We start from the raw sequence: 18,663 nt of genomic DNA, 5'->3' as shown, positions 1-18,663 counted from the left end.
ACAACTAATAAATCAAATGATTCGATAACTACTACTACTACTACTACTGATGAAGCATCGATTGATGAAGAACATTCAACATCATTTCCAATTATAATAATAATTTTGGTATCAATAATGTTATCAATATTCATAATATTTATTGGTTTGATTGTTTATTATATAAGGAAAAAATCGTATAAAAAAAAGAAAACAGAATTTGTTTATAAATTTCCATTACATCGTTATCAATTGGAAATTTTACCTAAAAAACAATATAATTTAGATGATGATAATCTATCATCAATGTCATCAATATTACCAACAACATCAACAACAATATCAACAATGATGAGTGAAAAATTATTTCAAGATTCATCAATATCAAAAATACCAGCATCATCAACGGCAATGATGAGTGATAAATTCTTACAAGATTCATCAATATCAAAAATACCAGCATCATCAACAACAACAGCAATAATAAGCGAAAAATTATCATCAACTTCAACATTATCACCAACACAAACCAAAGTGAACAATATATCTGAAATATTATATGAATAAATCAAAAATTTTAGTTTGAATAAAAATTTTTTTTGAAAACATCATTACGCATGCGTGAATTTTGGCAATTCAAAAAAAAAATTCTAATTTGAAATCAAAAATCAAATTAATTTTAATCAATTTTTTTCTTTACTGATTTGTTGAATTTGATTTAAATATGAATAAGAAAATTACCATTTTGAAATTAGCTGTTTTTTTTTTTGGTGAAATTTCTTGTTTTGTATTTCATCTGATTTTTTTCACTGGTTTTTTGATTTGAAAATGTATAAAACTTACGTTATCATCGCTATAATTGTTTATCAAAATTTTCATCAATGTACAACCAACGACCAACAACACAACATTACGACATTACAGCCTCATAATGTAACAACAGAACAACCAAAACCAAAACCAAAACCAATTTCATGTGGTATTGAATATTTAAAAGAAACAATTGGCCTATCGATAACCAATAAACATTTATATCAATTTTTATTGATAAATGAAACGATTGAAGTAATCAAATATGAATATCGAAAATCGATTAGAAATAATGATTATAAATTGAATTTGATTGATGGTCAAATGTTGGCCAATGGTTTAGAACAGTGATTCTCAACCTTTTTGTTGTCGCGGCACAATTTTAGAATTTTTGAATATATAACAGTTGCATTTTTCAGAATTTCGCGGCACACTAAAGTGCCGCGGCACACTGGTTGAGAATCACTGGTTTAGAAGATTTAATACCATCGAATATAGTGGAACAATTAATGACAGTAATCGATTGGAATGATGATGGACGTCATCATCATTCAGATGATGATAATGAACCACCACCAATAATAAATTGTGCAATGTCCATTAATAAGAATGAAAAAATACGTATTTTTTGTATAAAATCCTTTGATCAAATTAAATATTATGGTAGGGAATATATACAGGAAATTGATTCAAATAAAGCGGAAAAATTTTTTGGTTCACATTATCCACCACAAATAAGATGTACAATTTCAAATGAAAATCAAGGTATAATAACAACATTTTATAGTAAATTATCCTATCGTTTTAATGTGATAAAATTAAAAGAAAATTCATGTGGTAAAATTGATCGTCAATATACGTTGGTTGTTAATTCAAGTTTAAATTTTCTATATCAACTTAATGAACGTCCAAATGAACAACAAGAACAAATATTAACCGAATCATTTGGTGAAATATTTGGTCCACATACATTTACATATGGTTTTGTTGATGATAATCAACAAATCTATTTATTCTCAAATCAAGATGAAAAATTAATTTCATTTACATTCAATTTTACACATAGTGATGATGATTATGAACAAAAATATCCATTCAAATTACAATCATATCAGGATTTTTTTCATTGTAATCGACCATTGGATCCGATTAAAATTGATGATAATAAACATAAGAAACATAATGTAACTGATGTACATAATGAGCCTGATAAAGAACATGAAGAACATGATGACCATAATGTAAATAGAAAACATAATAAATTTAAAGAATTTATTTATACAAATATTATATTAATTATAATAGCATCGATAATAATATTTATATTATTGATTGGATTGTTTGTTTATGGTTCACGAAAAGATTTGGTTAAAAAATATCTTGAAAAATTACCATTAACATCATCACCTAAACAGCAAATTAAATTAGATGGAAAATCCGATTCAACAATATTATCATCACCAACAACAGCAACAATGACAGAAAAATCAATATCAGCTTCATCGTCGATATCGAAAACACCAGCAGGTATAGTAAGCGGAAAATCATCAATTCAATCATCAAAATCAAAAACACCACCAACAACAACGAGTAATGTGATGACAAAACCAACAATGAGATCATCTATGTCAAAAATACCAATGACAAGTAAAGTGTCCGGAAAATCATTACCACTTTCATCAATATTAAAAACACCACCAACAACGAGTAATGTGATGGCAAAACCAACAATGAGATCATCTATGTCAAAAATGCCAATCGCAAGTAAAGTGTCCGGAAAATCATTACCACTTTCATCAATATTAAAAACACCACCAACAACGAGTAATGTGATGGCAAAACCAACAATGAGATCATCTATGTCAAAAATGCCAATAACAAGTAAAGTGTCCGGAAAATTATTACCAGTTTCATCAATATCAAAAACACCAAAAATTATAAAAAAGGGCAAAATGTGAAATATTTAATAACAAAACCTTAAACCTTGAATAACAAAAAAAAAAAAATAAAATAAAATTCTAAAATAACAAAATAACAAAAAAAAATCAAATTGAGTTAATTTTTTTTTGTTCTGGTTTGTTGTATTTGATTCAAATATAGATGAAAATGAAGTTGAATTACAATTTTGTAAATTGATTGTGTTTTTTATTGTGATATTATTTTTTTTCTACTGATTTTCTCTTGGTTTTTGATTTAAAATGTACAGAAATATCGTTATTATCAAATTGATGGTTGTAATTATTATTCATCAATGTACAACCAACGATGAACACAGTACGACATTACAACCACATAATAATGTAACCAATGAACATCATCAACCAAAACCAAAACCAATAAAATGTGGTATTGAATATTTAAACGAAACAATTGGCCTATCGATAACCAATAATCATTTTTATCAATTTTTATTGATAAATGAAACGATTCAAGTAATCAAATATGAATATCAAAAATTATCGGAACATAATGATACTAAAATGAATCTGATTAATGGTCATATGTTGGTAAATGGTTTAAAAGATTTGATACCTGAGAAAATGGTTGAAGAATTAATGACAGTAATCAATTGGAATGATGATGAACGTCATCATCATTCCGATGATGATAATGAACCACCACCAATAATAAATTGTGCAATGTCAATCAATCCGAATGGAACAATTCATATTTATTGTCTTAAATCCTATGATCAATCAAAATATTATGTTGGTGAATATAATCAAGCAATTGATTCGAATAAAGTGGAAAAATATTTTATTACACATGACCATCCACAGATAAGATGTACAATTTCAAATGAAAATCAAGGTATAATAGCATCACATTATAGTAAATCATCATTCAGTTTGAATATGATAAAATTAAAAGCAAATTCTTATAGTGATAATGATCATGAATTAAAATATCAAATATTATTTATTGATTCAAGTTTAGAATTTATATATCAAAAGTATGAAGAACCAAATGATGAAAAAAAACAAGAATTAACAAAATTATTTAATGAAATATTTGGTCCACATACATTCACCTATGGTTTTGTTGATGAAAATCAAATATATTTATTTTCAAATCAAGATGAAACATTAATTTCATTTTCAATGGATGTTTTGGTAACACATTTTCTAAAACATCCAATAAAATTACAATCATATCAGGATTTTTTTCATTGTACAAAAAAATTAATACCGGTTATAATTGATAATAATAATAATAATAAGAATAATACTGAAAATATTGATAATAATGAATTTAATATTTCTGCTGCTATTATGGGAATGATAGCAGCAGCAATATTAGTATTTTTACTATTGATTGGATTGTTTGTTTATTGTTTACGTAAAAAATTGGGTAAAAAAAATCAATACAATTTAAAACCATTAACAACACCCAAACAAAAAAGTAATTTAGATGGAAAATTATCAACATATTCATCAATATTACCAACAATAAAAGTAACAATGACAGAAAAATCCTTTTCAAATTCATCAATAATATCAAAAACACCAATATCAACTCAAGTGTCCGGAAAGTCTACAGTACATTCATCAATAACGAATACACTAACAGGGGCTAAAGTTTCCGGAATGTCATCTTCACTGAATTTATCAATGTCAAAAACATCAGCAACAGCAACAAGTAAAGTGGGTGAAAAATTATTACCACTTTCATCAATGTCAAAAACACCAGCAGCAACAAGTAAAGTGGGTGAAAAATTAGCACCACTTTCATCGATATCGAAAACACCAGCAGCAACAAGTAAAGTGACCGGAAAATTAGCACCACTTTCATCAATGTCGAAAACACCAACAACAATGAAAATGTCCAAAGTTTGAAATATTATTTTAATTAAATGAATTTTAGTTTTTTTTTGAAAAAATTGTTAAACGTCGACTAAATAAAGTTCTAAATTCTAATTCTGATTTTTGTTGAATTTGATTTAAATATGGAGGAAAATCCGAAGTTGATTTTGTATTTTTAAAACTTGTTTTTTTCTAATTTTTTCTCCTGATTTTTTTCAGTTGATTTTTGATTTAAAAATGCACAAAAATATTGTTATTATTATCAAATTGATCGGTATAATTATTGTTCATCAATGTACAACCAGTGAACCACAATCAATTCCATGTGGTATGGAACATTTAAAAGAAACAATTGGTCTATCGATAACTAATAATTATTTATATCAATTTTTATTTTTGAATGAAACTATTGAAGTTATTCGATATGATTATGGAAAATTATCGGAAAATCATGATAAAAAAATTGATGGTAAAATGTTGGATAAAGGATTAGAGGATTTAATACCATTGGATATAGTGAACAAATTAATGACAGTCATACAATGGACAGGTAGTGATGAAGAATCAAAGAATCATGATAATGCTAATAAACAACAACCAATAATAAGTATTGCAATGTCAATCAATACGAATGGTAAAATACGTATTTATTGTTTAAAATCCTATGATCAATTAGAATATTATGTTGTTGATTATAATCAGGAAATTTATATGGATAAAATTGAAAGATTTTATGGTAAAAATAATATAAATCATATAACGGGTACAATTTCATATGAAAATAATGGTATAATAATATTTTTTTATAATAAACAACAATCATATCGTATGAAAATGTTAAAATTACATGAAAAACATTATGGTAAAACTGAATTTGAATGGAAAAAATTTTTGGCAGTTGATTCTGGTTCAAATTTTATATATCAATTGAATGAAAAACCAAATGATGAACAAAAACAAGAATTAAAAAAATCATTTAATAAAATATTTGGTCAACATACATTTACATATGGTTTTGTTGATAAAGGTCAAATCTATTTATTTTCAAATCAAAATGATAAAGTAATAACATTTTCAATAGAAATTTTTGAAAATAATGAAAAAAAATATCCATTCAAATTACAATCATATGAGGATATTATAGATTGTAATAAAAAAATTGAACCGATTATAATTGATAATAAACAAAAGGAACATAATGAAACTGATGTAACTAATGAACCAAATGAATTTAAATTTTCTACTACTATTTTGGTAATTATAGTAGCATCAATAATAATATTTATACTATTGATTGTATCGTTGGTTTATTGTTTACGAAAAAAATCCGGTAAAAAAAATTCAGTAAAAAAATTACCATTAACATCATTACCGAAACAGCAGATTAATTTAGATGGAACATCCGATTCATTGATATCACCAACCAAAACAACCACAGCAACAACAGTAACAAGCACATGAATGAGAAAACAATATCTGAATATTCATCAATGACCAACAACAACAACAAAACGGAGCAAAATTATTAATTGAATAAATAAATTTTAATTTTACAAAACAAATTACAAATTGAATCAATTTTCTGATTTGTTGAATTTGATTTAAATATGGATGAAAATTCGATGTTAATTTTGTATTTTTTAAAACTTGTTTTTTTTTCTAATTTTTTCGCCTGATTTTTTTCACTTGATTTTTGATTTAAAAATGTACAAAAATATCGTTATTATTATCAAATTGATCGGTATAATTATTGTTCATCAATGTACAACCAGTGATCAACATAATGTAACAGGAAAACAAGAACCAAGATCAATTCCATGTGGTATGGAACATTTAAAGGAAACAATTGGACTATCGATAACTAATAATCAATTTTATCAATTTTTATTTTTGAATGAAACTATTGAAGTTATTCGATATGATTATGGAAAATTATCGGAAAATCATGATAAAAAAATTGATGGTAATATGTTGGATAAAGGATTAGAGGATTTAATATCATTGGATATAGTGAACAAATTAATGACAGTTATACAATGGAAAGGTAAAGATGAAGAATCAAAGAATAATGCTAATCAATCACCAATCATAAGTATGGCAATATCGATTAATGAACAAACAAACAAAACACGTATTTATTGTTTAAAATCTTATGATCGATTAACATATCAAATTGGTGATTATAATCAAGAAATCGATATGAATGAAGTGAAAATATTTACCGGTGTACATGAAGAAAATCAAATAATGGGTGCGATTTCCTATCAAAACAAAGGAATAATATCATCGTTTTATGGTAAATTATCATATCGTATAAAAATGTATAAATTTGAGGAAAAACAATATGGTACAACTAATTTTGAATGGAAAAAATCATTGGTAGTTGATTCGGGTTTAAATCTTATATATCAATTTGATGAAACACCTAGTGTACAACAACAACAAGAATTTATAAAATCATTTGCACAAATATTTGGTCCATATTCATTTACATATGGTTTTGTTGATAAAGGTCAAATCTATTTATTCTCGAGTCATGATGATAAAGTAATAACATTTTCAATGGATATTTTTGAAAATATGGAACAAAAATATCCATTCAAATTACAATCATATCGTGATTTTATAAATTGTAATAAAAAAATTGAACCGATTATAATTGATAATAAACATAATAATGGAACTGATGTACCTAATAATGAACCAAAAGAATTTTCTACTACTATTTTGATAATTATAGTTGCATCAATAATAATATTTTTACTATTGATTGTATCGTTGGTTTGTTTTTTACGAAAAAAATCCGGTAAAAAAAATCCAGTAAAAAAATTATTACCAAAACAGCAGATTAATTTAGATGGAAAGTCCCATTCATTGATATCACCATCAAAAACAACAACAACAGCAACAAGCGCAGCAGCAACAAGCACAGCAACGATGAATGAGAAAACAATATCAAATTCATCAATGTTATCAAGAACACCATCAACAACAAAACGTAGCAAAATTATTAATTGAATAAATAAAATTTTAGTTTTACAAACAAAATTACAAATTGAATCAATTTTTTTAATTTTGCTGATTTGTTGAATTTGCTTTAATATGGATGATGAAAAGTTGATGTAAATTTTGTATTTTTTAAAAACTTGTTGTTTTTTTTTTGTAAATTAATTTTGTTGTATTTCTCCTGAGTTTTTTACTCGTTTTGACCAATGTATAATAAGAATATTTTCGTCATCATTATAATGATGATGTTTATAATTAATATTAAATATTATCAATATTAGTATTTTTAGTATTAACGTTAATTTGTTTGGTTGTTTATTATATACAAAAAATTAAAAAAATTAAAACACCATTATCGATACATAAATTTCTATTACAACGTTATAGTTTACAAAATTCACCTAGTAATCGATTAGATGGTAGATTTTCATTAAATTCATCAATATTACCAACATCAATATCAACAACAAATTCATCAACGATATCAAAAACACCACCAACACAAATGATGAATAATAAAACAATAAATCCGAATTATAATTATTGAAAATTATAAATAAAATTATTTTTACAAATAAACAAATTAAAATTATATTTTCAAAATGTTTACAAATTAAGTTAATTTTTTTGTTTGTTCTGGATTGTTGGATTTGATTCAAATATAGATGGAATTAAAGTCAAAATTACAATTTTGAATTTTGTTTTTTTTTTACTTTTCTGATTTTTGTTTGTTTGACCATGCTTAATAATAAAATAATCAAATGGATAATGTTTTTAATAATAATTATTCATCAATTTACAACTACATTACAATTACAAATACTTCCATGTGGCGCAAAATATTTAAAAGAAACAATTGGCCTATCACTAACCAATAATCATTTATATCAATTTTTATATATAAATGATGATATACAAATTATTAGATATTATCAAAAATTAACGGAATATAATGATAAAAATAATTATAAATTAAATTTAATCGATGGTCAAATATTATTGGATGGATTAGAGGATTTAATACCATCGGATGTAGTAAAAGATATGATGAAAATAATTCATTGGAAAGGTAATGATGAATCAAAAAATCGTAATAATAGTAATAAACCAACACCAATAATAACTATGGCAATGTCTATAAATAAAAATGAAAAAATACATATTTATTGTTTAAAAACATTGGATCAAATAAATTATAATATTGGTGATTATAATCAGGAAATTCATTTACATACAATAAAAAAAATGGATTGGTTTATATAAAGGAAAACATATAATGGGTACAATTTCCTTTGAAAACGAAGGAATAATATCATTATTTTATGGAAAATTATCATTCCTATTGAAAATGATGAAATTAAAGGAAAAAGAATATGGTGATAAGAATGTTGAATGGATAAAATCATTGGTGATTGATAAAAGTTTAAAATATTTATATGAAATTTATGAAAAACCAACTGAACAACAACAACAAACATTCAGACGATTATTTGGTCAAATATTTGGTCAATCAACCTTTTCCTATGGTTTTGTTGCTAATAATCAAATCTATTTATTTTCAAATCAAAATGAAAAATTAATAACATTTTCATCAAATTTTACTCGAAATAATGATTTATCCAAACAAAAATATCCATTCAATATACAATCATATCAGGATTTTTTTCATTGCAATAGACCATTGGATTCGGATAAAAAAACTACTTCAAATACTGCTACTACTGTTGTAAAACAACGACCATCATCGCCAAAAAAAACAACAAAAATTAAATCGAAAATTACCAAATTACCGAAAACAACAACAACAACTGTACCATCAAATGAACAACAACAGTCAAAATTTCCATTTTTATCAATAATGATAATAATAATATTATCAATATTATTATTAATTGGAATGATGGTTTGTTTTCAATCACAAAAATCAGTTAAAAAACCTGTATCATCATCATCATCATCATCATCATCATCAGAGCAACAATCGAAACGTAAATTTCCATTAGATCGTTATGGTATTGAAAAACAACAAAATTCAATTAATGATGAAAAAAAATCTAATTTAATTAAAAATCAGAAATCATCACCAACAACAACAAGAAGATCAGCAGCAACAGAAACAGAAATGAATGAAAAATCCATACCAGATTCAACAGAAGTGAATGAACAAACTGATATATTATATGATTAATAACCGATAACATTAATATTAAAAAAAAAAAATTTAAATGTTTAAAAAAACGTCGTTTATGAATAGTACGCGTGATTTGACTTTGTTCGTGTGACACTTGTTTTTGAATAACGTGTTTCGATTCTTCGAATTTTCGAATTTTCGAACGATAAAAATTTTTCGAATTTAGAAACAAAACGAAACAGTTCAAAAAAAAAAACATTGATTCAACCTGTGTTCATTTTCGTTTGAAATCGAATGAACGACACACATATCTTGTCTATCTTGTTAAATGTTTGAATACAGAAATTCTAATTTTACATAAAAAATAACTTAAACTTGGAAGTGGTGTTTCAAGTAAGTTTTTTGGTTAAATCTTATCCAAAAATACAAATTCAAATTAACAAAATTTTCAATTTTTTTTCATTTATTAAAATAGAAATTTAAATTTTTCATGCGAATCACAGAAATCTTGTTCGATTTGTTTTTTGATGCAATCACACCATTACTTTACCATCATCACTTTTTAAGTCAACAATTGTGTTTCGTTGATGAAAACAGCAAAATTGCTGATTTTTTTACAACATGGATATTTGAAGCAGATTCATTATCGATTCTTTTGTCGCTATCAGCTATCAGTCAAGCTGAAATATAAAGTAACATTCAAACTTCATAAATTATTACATTATTGTGCCCCCGATATACCACGATTCGGCCCATTGTATCTTTCGTCAGCGATGAGATATACGAGTCATAAAATTACCAAAAAGTATGGCAAGGTTATGGGCTGCTGGAAATCTCTAGCAACGACCTTATGAGACGAACAATTGGCAGCTTCCCGAAAAAAATTTTCGAAAGATCAATAGGTTAATCGATCCACGTCATGAAGCTCTGGGCTTCAAATGTTGGAAATCGATATCGATAAAAACTTATCTTGCCTTTATATCGTACCGAATTGTGGCTTAAGGGGATTTTTGGGTAAACCTCGAAACACGGCAACTTATAGATGTCAATATCAAAAATCTGAAATAATAATAATTAAATAAAATTTTTAATTTGTAATTTTTGTTAGTTTGTTCGATTTGTTATAAATATGAATGAAAATTGATGTTAAATTTGTATTTTTTAAATAAAAAAAAAATATTCTTTTGTATTTTTTCTTACTCTTTTTTTGTTTTTGTTTAACATCATGTCCAATGTAAATATCGTCATTATGATGATGATGTTTGTAATCATTAATCAAAGTACAATAACATTACAAAAAAATTTACAAAAACGACATTTACAAACAATTCAATTTGGTAGTAAATATTTAAAAGAAACAATTGGCATATCGATTACAAATAATCATTTATATCAATTTTTATTTATCGATAATATGATTGAAATTATCCGATATGATTATGAAAAATTAAATAAAATAAATGAAACAACCAATAATTATAAATTGAATTTGGTTGATGGTCAAATGTTGGTTAATGGTTTAGTTGATTTGATACCATCGAATGTTGCAAAACAATTGATGACAATATTACAATGGAATGGTAGTAGTGATGAAGAAGAAGAAGAATCATCAATGAATCATGATAATAAAACTATGGATAATCAACATTCAACAGCTAATAATAATAATGAACCACCACCAATAATAATAAGTATGTCAATGTCAATCGATAAGAATGGAAAAATACGTATTTATTGTTTAAAATTATTAGATCAAACAAAATATTATATTGGTGATTATAATCAAGAAATTGATATGAAAAATGTAAAAATTTTTTTTGGTTCACATGAAGAAAATAAACATATAATGGGTACAATATCATATCAAAATAAAGGATTAATAACATTAGTTTATAGTAAATTATCATTCTATTTACAAATGATGAAATTAAAGAGAAAAAATTATGGTGATAAGAATTTTGAATGGACAAAATCCATAGTGGTTGATTCAAGTTTAAATTTTTTATATCAATTTGATGAAAAATCAAATGAACAACAACAACAACAAGAATTAACCAAATCATTTTCGAAAATATTTGGTCAACATACATTTACATATGGTTTTGTTGATGATAATCAAATCTATTTATTCGCAAATCAAGATGAAAAATTAATAAAATTTTCAATGAATATTTTTGAAAATAATTATCGTAAATATCAATTTCAATTACAATCATATCGTGATTTTTTTCATGATTATAATACATTTTTTCCGGATAATATTGATGATAATAAACATATTTCTACAATTAAATTCATTTTATCAATATCAGCAATATTAATATTTGTATCAATATTAATTGGTTTGATTGTTTATTATTGTAAACGAAAAAAATTTGCTGAAAAAATTTTAAAAAAATTACCATTACAATTTGAAAAACAAAATAATTTACCGAATAAACAACCAATTAATTTAGATGGAAAAAGTTTATTATTCAATGATTCATCAAAAACAAAAACAACAGGAACAACAACTACAATGTTAAAAATGATTGGAAAATTATCATCAGATTCATTAACAACATCAACATCAACAATAACTGAAAAATCCGTATCAGATTCAATTGCATCAAAAACACCAACAACAACAACGATTAAAATGTCCGGAAAGTTATTAACAGTTTCATCGATATCTAAAACACCAACAACAACAACAAGTAAAGTGTCCGGAAAATCATTACCAGTTTCATCAATATCAAAAACACCGAAAATGATTAAAGTGTCCGGAAAATTGTCACCAGTTTCATCAATATCAAAAACACCAAAAATAACTAAAGTGTCCGGAAAATTGTCACCAGTTTCATCAATATCAAAAACACCAAAAATAACTAAAGTGTCCGGAAAATCATTACCAGTTTCATCAATATCAAAAACACCAACAACAACAACTACAAAAATGACCAAAATCTGAAATATTATTTGAATAAATAAATTATAATTTTTAAAAAACAAATTTAAAAAAAAAAATTAAAATAATTAAAAATGTGAAACGACGTTTATGAATTCATAACAATTAAACAAAAAAATTAAATTAAATTAAATTTTTCTCCTGATTTGTTCGATTTGATTTAAATATGGATGAAAATTCAAAGTTAAAATTCGATTTTGTAATTTGTTTTTTGTTTTTTGTATTTCTTCGTTTTTTACTCGTTTTGTTTGTAATTGTTCAACACCATGTCTAATAAAAATATCGTCATAATGATAATAATGATGTTTGTAATTATCCCACAAAGTACAATGACATTACAAGAAAAAAATGAAAATGAAAAACTATTTAAAACAATTCCATGTGGTATTGAATATTTGAACGAAACAGTTGGCCTATCATTAACTGATAATTATTTTTATCAATTTTTATTTTTGAATGAAACTATTGAAGTTATTCGATATGAACAAAATCAAAGATTATCAAAAAATAATAATAATGAATATAAATTGAATTTGATTGATGGTCAAATGTTGGCAAATGGATTAAAGGATTTAGTACACGAATTAATAACGGGACATATAACAAACATATTCAAACTAGAGGGAAATGATTATAATGGTAAATTAAAAAAATCAAATGATGAATTATCAATAATCGCAATGGCATATACAATAAATAAACATGAACAAAAACGTTTTATTTGTTGTAAAACAAATGATCAAATTGAATATTATATTGGTAATTATAATGAAGAACTTAGTATGGGATTTGTACTAGGAGAAATTGCAGCAACTGGTAAAAAATATATATTATCTTTATTATCCAATCAAAGTGATGGAATGATAGTAATAACTTATAGTGAAAATTCATACGAAATAACTATATTTAAATTGAAGGAAGATATTTTTTTTGTAAATGATCATGAATGGAAAATAACATTGGTTGTTGATGCGAATTATAATTTTTTACAACAATTTAATGGAAAACCAAATATAGTACAAGAACATAAATTCAACTCATCATTTGAGAAGATATTTGGTAAACAAAAATTTACATATGGTTTTGTTGATGATGATAAAATATATTTATTTTCAAATCAAAATGAAAAAGTAATAGCATTTTCATCGAATTTTACTGGAAACAATGAAATTGATTCTAAACAAAAATATAGATTCAAATTTCAATCATATAAAGATTTTTTTCATTGTAATAAACAAGTGGATCCGGTTATAATTGATGATAATAAACAAACGACTATTTCTACCACTTCGACTACTACTGTAGAACCACAATCATCATCATCATCAACAAAACATGATGATTCTACAACTACAATGAAAACAATAGTAACTACTGCAAAACAACAACCATCACCGTCAACAACAACAACAACAACAACAATAATATCGACAATGAAAACAGCAGCAATTACCGAATTACCGAATATTATTACTACTAAATCAAATGATTTGATAACTACTACTACTACTACTACTACTGAACCATCGATTGATGAACAACATTCAACATTTCCAATTATAATAATAATATTGGTATCAATAATAATTGCAATATCATTAATATTGATTGGATTGTTTGTTTTTTGTTTTCGAAAAAATTTGGATGAAAAAAATCCTAAAAAATTGCCATTAACATCATCATCAACAATGGCAGAAAAATCAATATTAGCTTCATCTTCATCATCAATATCGAAAACATCAGCAAGTAAAATGAGCGGAAAATCATCAATCCAATCATCAAAATCGGAAACACCAACATCGATTAGAATGATGGGAAAACCAACAGTTCGATCATCAATATCAAAAACACCGACAACAAGAAGTAAAATAATGTCCAGAAAATCATAGCCACTTTCATCATTATCAAAAACACCTTTAACAACAACAACAATGTCTTAAATATTATTTAATTAAAATGAATTTTTTGTTTTACAAAAATAATTAAAATAAAAATCAAATTAAATTAAATTTTTCTTCTGATTTGTTCGATTTGATTTAAATATGGATGAAAATTTAAAAAATTCAAGAAAGTTAAAATTCAATTTTGTAATTTGTTTTTTTTTTTTGTAATTTGTATTTCTTACGTTTTTTACTCGTTTTGTTTGTTTGTAATTGTTCAACACACAATGTCTAATAAAAATATCGTCATAATAATAATAATGATGATGTTTATAATTATTCCACAAAGTACAATGACATTACAAGAAAAAATTGAAAATGAAAAACCATTGAAAACGATTCCATGTGGTATTGATTATTTGAAAGAAACAATTGGCCTATCATTAACAAATAATCATTTTTATCAATTTTTATTTTTAAATGAAACTGTTGAAATTATTCGATATGAACAAAATCAAAGATTATCAAAAAATAATAATGATCAAAATGAATATAAATTGAATTTGATTGATGGTCAAATGATGGCAAATAAATTAGAGGATTTAATAAACGAAAGAGCAACAGAATATTTAACGGTAGTATTTCGATGGAATGGAGAAAAAGATTCAAGAAGAACTCATTTAAAAATAGTGTATGATGAACAACCAATTATTTCAATAGCATATACAATGAATAAACAAAAACAAAATCGTATTGTTTATTATAAAACATTTGATAAAATTACTTATTATCTTGCTAATCATAATGAAGAACTTAATATGCGAGGATTTGATATGAGAGAAAAACGAGAAACTGATGAAAAATATATAATGTCTTTATTATCCAATCAAAGTGATGGAATGTTAGCAATAACTTATAGTATAAATTCATACAATATAACTTTAATTAAATGGACGAAAAAATTATTTCTTCAAGATGATTATGAATGGAAAAAATCATTGGTTGTTGATGAGGATTTAAAATTTTTATATGAATTTGATGCAAAACCAAATGAAAAATATCGACAAAAATTAACAAAATCATTTTCGAAAATATTTGATCAACTTATATTTACATATGGTTTTATTAATGATGATGATAAAATATTTATATTTTCAAATCAAAATGAAAAATTATTAACATTTTCATTCAATTCAACTGGAGACGACGAAATTGATTCAAATCAAAAATATCCATTTAAATTACAATCATATAAAGATTTTTTTCATTGTAGTAAACAAGTGGAACCGATTAACATTGATGATCATGATAATAATAAACCTGATAATACTACAATAAAAAAGCCATGGTTACCATTCGATCTTGATGATATTATTAATAAAAAGATTAATATTTCTATTAATATATCGGGAATTATAGTAGCATCAATAGTAATATTTTCAATATTGATTGGATTGTTTATTTATTGTTTACGAAAAAAATCTGGTAAAAAAAATCCAGTAAAAAAATTACCATTAACAACAACACCAAAGCAACAAGTTGGAAAATTTTCAACCGATTCATCGATATCACCTACAATGAAAGTAACAATGACAGAACAATCAGTAACAGCTTCATCAATGATATCAAAAACACCAGCAACAACAAGCAAAGTGATGGAAACATCATTACCAATTTCATCGATTTCGGAAACAACAACAAGTAAAGTGTCCGGAAAATCTACACTACATTCATCAATACCAACAATGGCTGAGGTTTCTGGGATGTCATCTTCACTGCATTCATCAATATCGAAAACACCAGCAGCAACAAGTAAAATGGGTGAAAAATTAGTACCACTTTCATCGATGTCAAAAACACCAACAGCAACAAGTAAAGTGGGCGGAAAATTAGTACCACTTTCATCGATATCAAAAACACCAACATCAACAACAACCAGTAAAGTGTCCGGAAAATTATTACCACTTTCAACAATGTCAACAACTATGAAAAAGTTCAAAAATTGAAATATTATTTAATTGAATAAATTTTAATTTTAAAACAATGAAAATGTATAATAAAAATATCTTTATTATCAAATAGATGGGGTTATAATTATTATTATTAATCAAAATTTATGAAACATTTATTTTGATTTTAAGTTTTGAATTTAGATATTAAACCAAAATTTTGAAGATAATCTTCGACTATGGAAATCGAATAGCAACGAAAATATTGATTGTGCCTCAAGTTTGACAACAACAACAACATAAAAAACAATAATCAAAATACATTATAACATACCGCATGACCGTGGAGCAATCGGCTAGAGCAATTTACCTTTATATATTCATTTAGTAAGGGTTATTTTGTGCTTAACTAATCGATTAGAGCATTTTAACTGAGAGGTTAGTGGATCGAGCCCACTTGGTCGCGGTTATAAAATTATTTTAAACAAATGTAACGATAGCAATATGGTGATAAAATTTTAATCATTTATCCAATTACTTTGATAAAATATTTGATTTAGATAGTGAAATACAATGTGATACTATCCCCTACTAATTGAAAGATTTTGTAAAAAAAACGATTTTTAGATAATATTTTCTAAATAGGGAACTAGGTGTTAAGAAACGTTTATAATAAAAAAGAATAATTCTGAGTATTTTTCCACATAGAAACAACACAAAAAGAATGAATAAAAGAAAAAGAATAAATAAAAGAAAAAGAATAAATAAAAGAAAAAGAATGAATAAAATAGATAAAATAAATAAAATAGATAAAATGCATGAAATAAATACTTGGAAATGGATTTTAAAAGTAGTCTTAATAACTTTGGCTATTATCGGTACGATCCTAATAATAAAAAAATTTAATATTATATCACACCTCTATCAGCATTTATACCAATATATTTTACCAGTAATTTTGGTGCCTTTAATGAAATTATTAAAAAATGTTTCCAAATCTATTTTGATAAAACCAATTATAACCCCAAATGAAACATATATTAATATCGAAATATTGTATAATTGGATAAAAATAGAAAATTTTAAGAAAACTTTTCATATCATTCAATATCCTATTAATTTATCGATAAAATCTAGAGGAACAAAAGAAACATCATTTTCACTTTATGATATATTTAATTCATGGACAACACTGAAAATTTTATATACTTATATAGCTTGACTAATCTAATAACATCTAGTAAAGTTAAGCTACAAATCAGTCTGCCAAAAAAACAACATCTTATATCTTCGCAACAACGAAAAACAATCAATTCATTTTAACAACACCATAATTCAACCTTCATCAGAGATAAAAATACTTGGAGTCATCATAAGAAATCATCGACACCGCAATAAACTAGACTTCAAAGGTCACGTCAACTACATCATCGCCAAAGGAAATGGACTAAAAAATGCAATATATACATACTGGTACCCACATCTCACCACAAAGGACGCCAATCGACTCAACTCTCTGCAATACCAAATAATAAAGAGATGCATATTCGCATACGTCACCACATCATCCATCCATCCATCCATCCATACACAATTCACAATAACATAAAAAAGTAAAACACTGGCTTGCTAAGACGAGCTACATTTCAATGCGCATGCTTGAAATTTAATTCCAATTTTAATTTTTTGTTCACAAAAAAAACGATGTTTTAATTTTTTGTTTTTTGTTTAAAAGTACACTGCTAATCAGTATTTGTTAACGCGTTCGCTACCAGCGACGCATATATGCGTCGTTTATTTGCTGTAGTTCTATGTGTTTTTCGAAATCTCCGGTAGCGAACGCGTTAATTGATAATTGATTAAGGTAATTTATGGAATGAAATAGGAAAAACAAATTATCATTTTTTTTCTTGTTTGTTTAAAATTTGAAATCAATTTTTTTCTTCTCAGAATATGTTTCAAATCAACTAATCTATCATAATAATTCCAACCAATTATAACAACTGTATTTGATTTGGCACCTTTCATTGTCGAACGTATATCAAAAACACCACCACCAACAACAACAACTATGAAAATGTTCAAAAATTGAAAATATTATTTAATTGAATAAATTTTAGTTTAAAACAATGAATAAAATTGAGTTATTTTTTTTAAA

At 25.1% G+C, this 18,663-nt stretch overlaps 2 protein-coding genes and 1 long non-coding RNA gene across 3 annotated transcripts; all 3 read left to right on the top strand.

The window, feature by feature from the left end:
• Nucleotides 1-6,208: 6,208 nt before the first annotated feature.
• Nucleotides 6,209-8,118, top strand: LOC113792291 (uncharacterized). The gene is made up of 2 exons (XM_075823886.1): nt 6,209-7,714; nt 7,785-8,118. Exon 1 carries the CDS (start codon nt 6,297-6,299, stop codon nt 7,608-7,610), a length of 1,314 nt encoding a protein of 437 aa, XP_075680001.1. The 5' UTR covers nt 6,209-6,296; the 3' UTR covers nt 7,611-7,714; nt 7,785-8,118.
• A 176-nt stretch (nt 8,119-8,294) lies between these two features.
• On the top strand, nt 8,295-10,827 carry LOC142646034 (uncharacterized). The gene is made up of 2 exons (XM_075823895.1): nt 8,295-10,122; nt 10,205-10,827. Exon 1 carries the CDS (start codon nt 8,875-8,877, stop codon nt 9,784-9,786), a length of 912 nt encoding a protein of 303 aa, XP_075680010.1. The 5' UTR covers nt 8,295-8,874; the 3' UTR covers nt 9,787-10,122; nt 10,205-10,827.
• Nucleotides 10,828-16,845: 6,018 nt separating this feature from the next.
• LOC142646036 (uncharacterized) lies at nt 16,846-18,663 on the top strand. The gene is made up of 2 exons (XR_012847054.1): nt 16,846-18,369; nt 18,456-18,663. It is a non-coding gene; the product is annotated as an uncharacterized LOC142646036 (long non-coding RNA).

The sequence above is a fragment of the Dermatophagoides pteronyssinus genome, unplaced genomic scaffold (assembly GCF_027571235.1).
Source record: "Dermatophagoides pteronyssinus isolate colony J.1.1.1.1 unplaced genomic scaffold, Derpt_VIB-CSIC_2022.12 sq0039, whole genome shotgun sequence".
In the NCBI taxonomy this organism is placed as follows: Eukaryota; Metazoa; Arthropoda; class Arachnida; order Sarcoptiformes; family Pyroglyphidae; genus Dermatophagoides; species Dermatophagoides pteronyssinus.
This window is presented reverse-complemented; position numbering and strand designations above follow the sequence as displayed.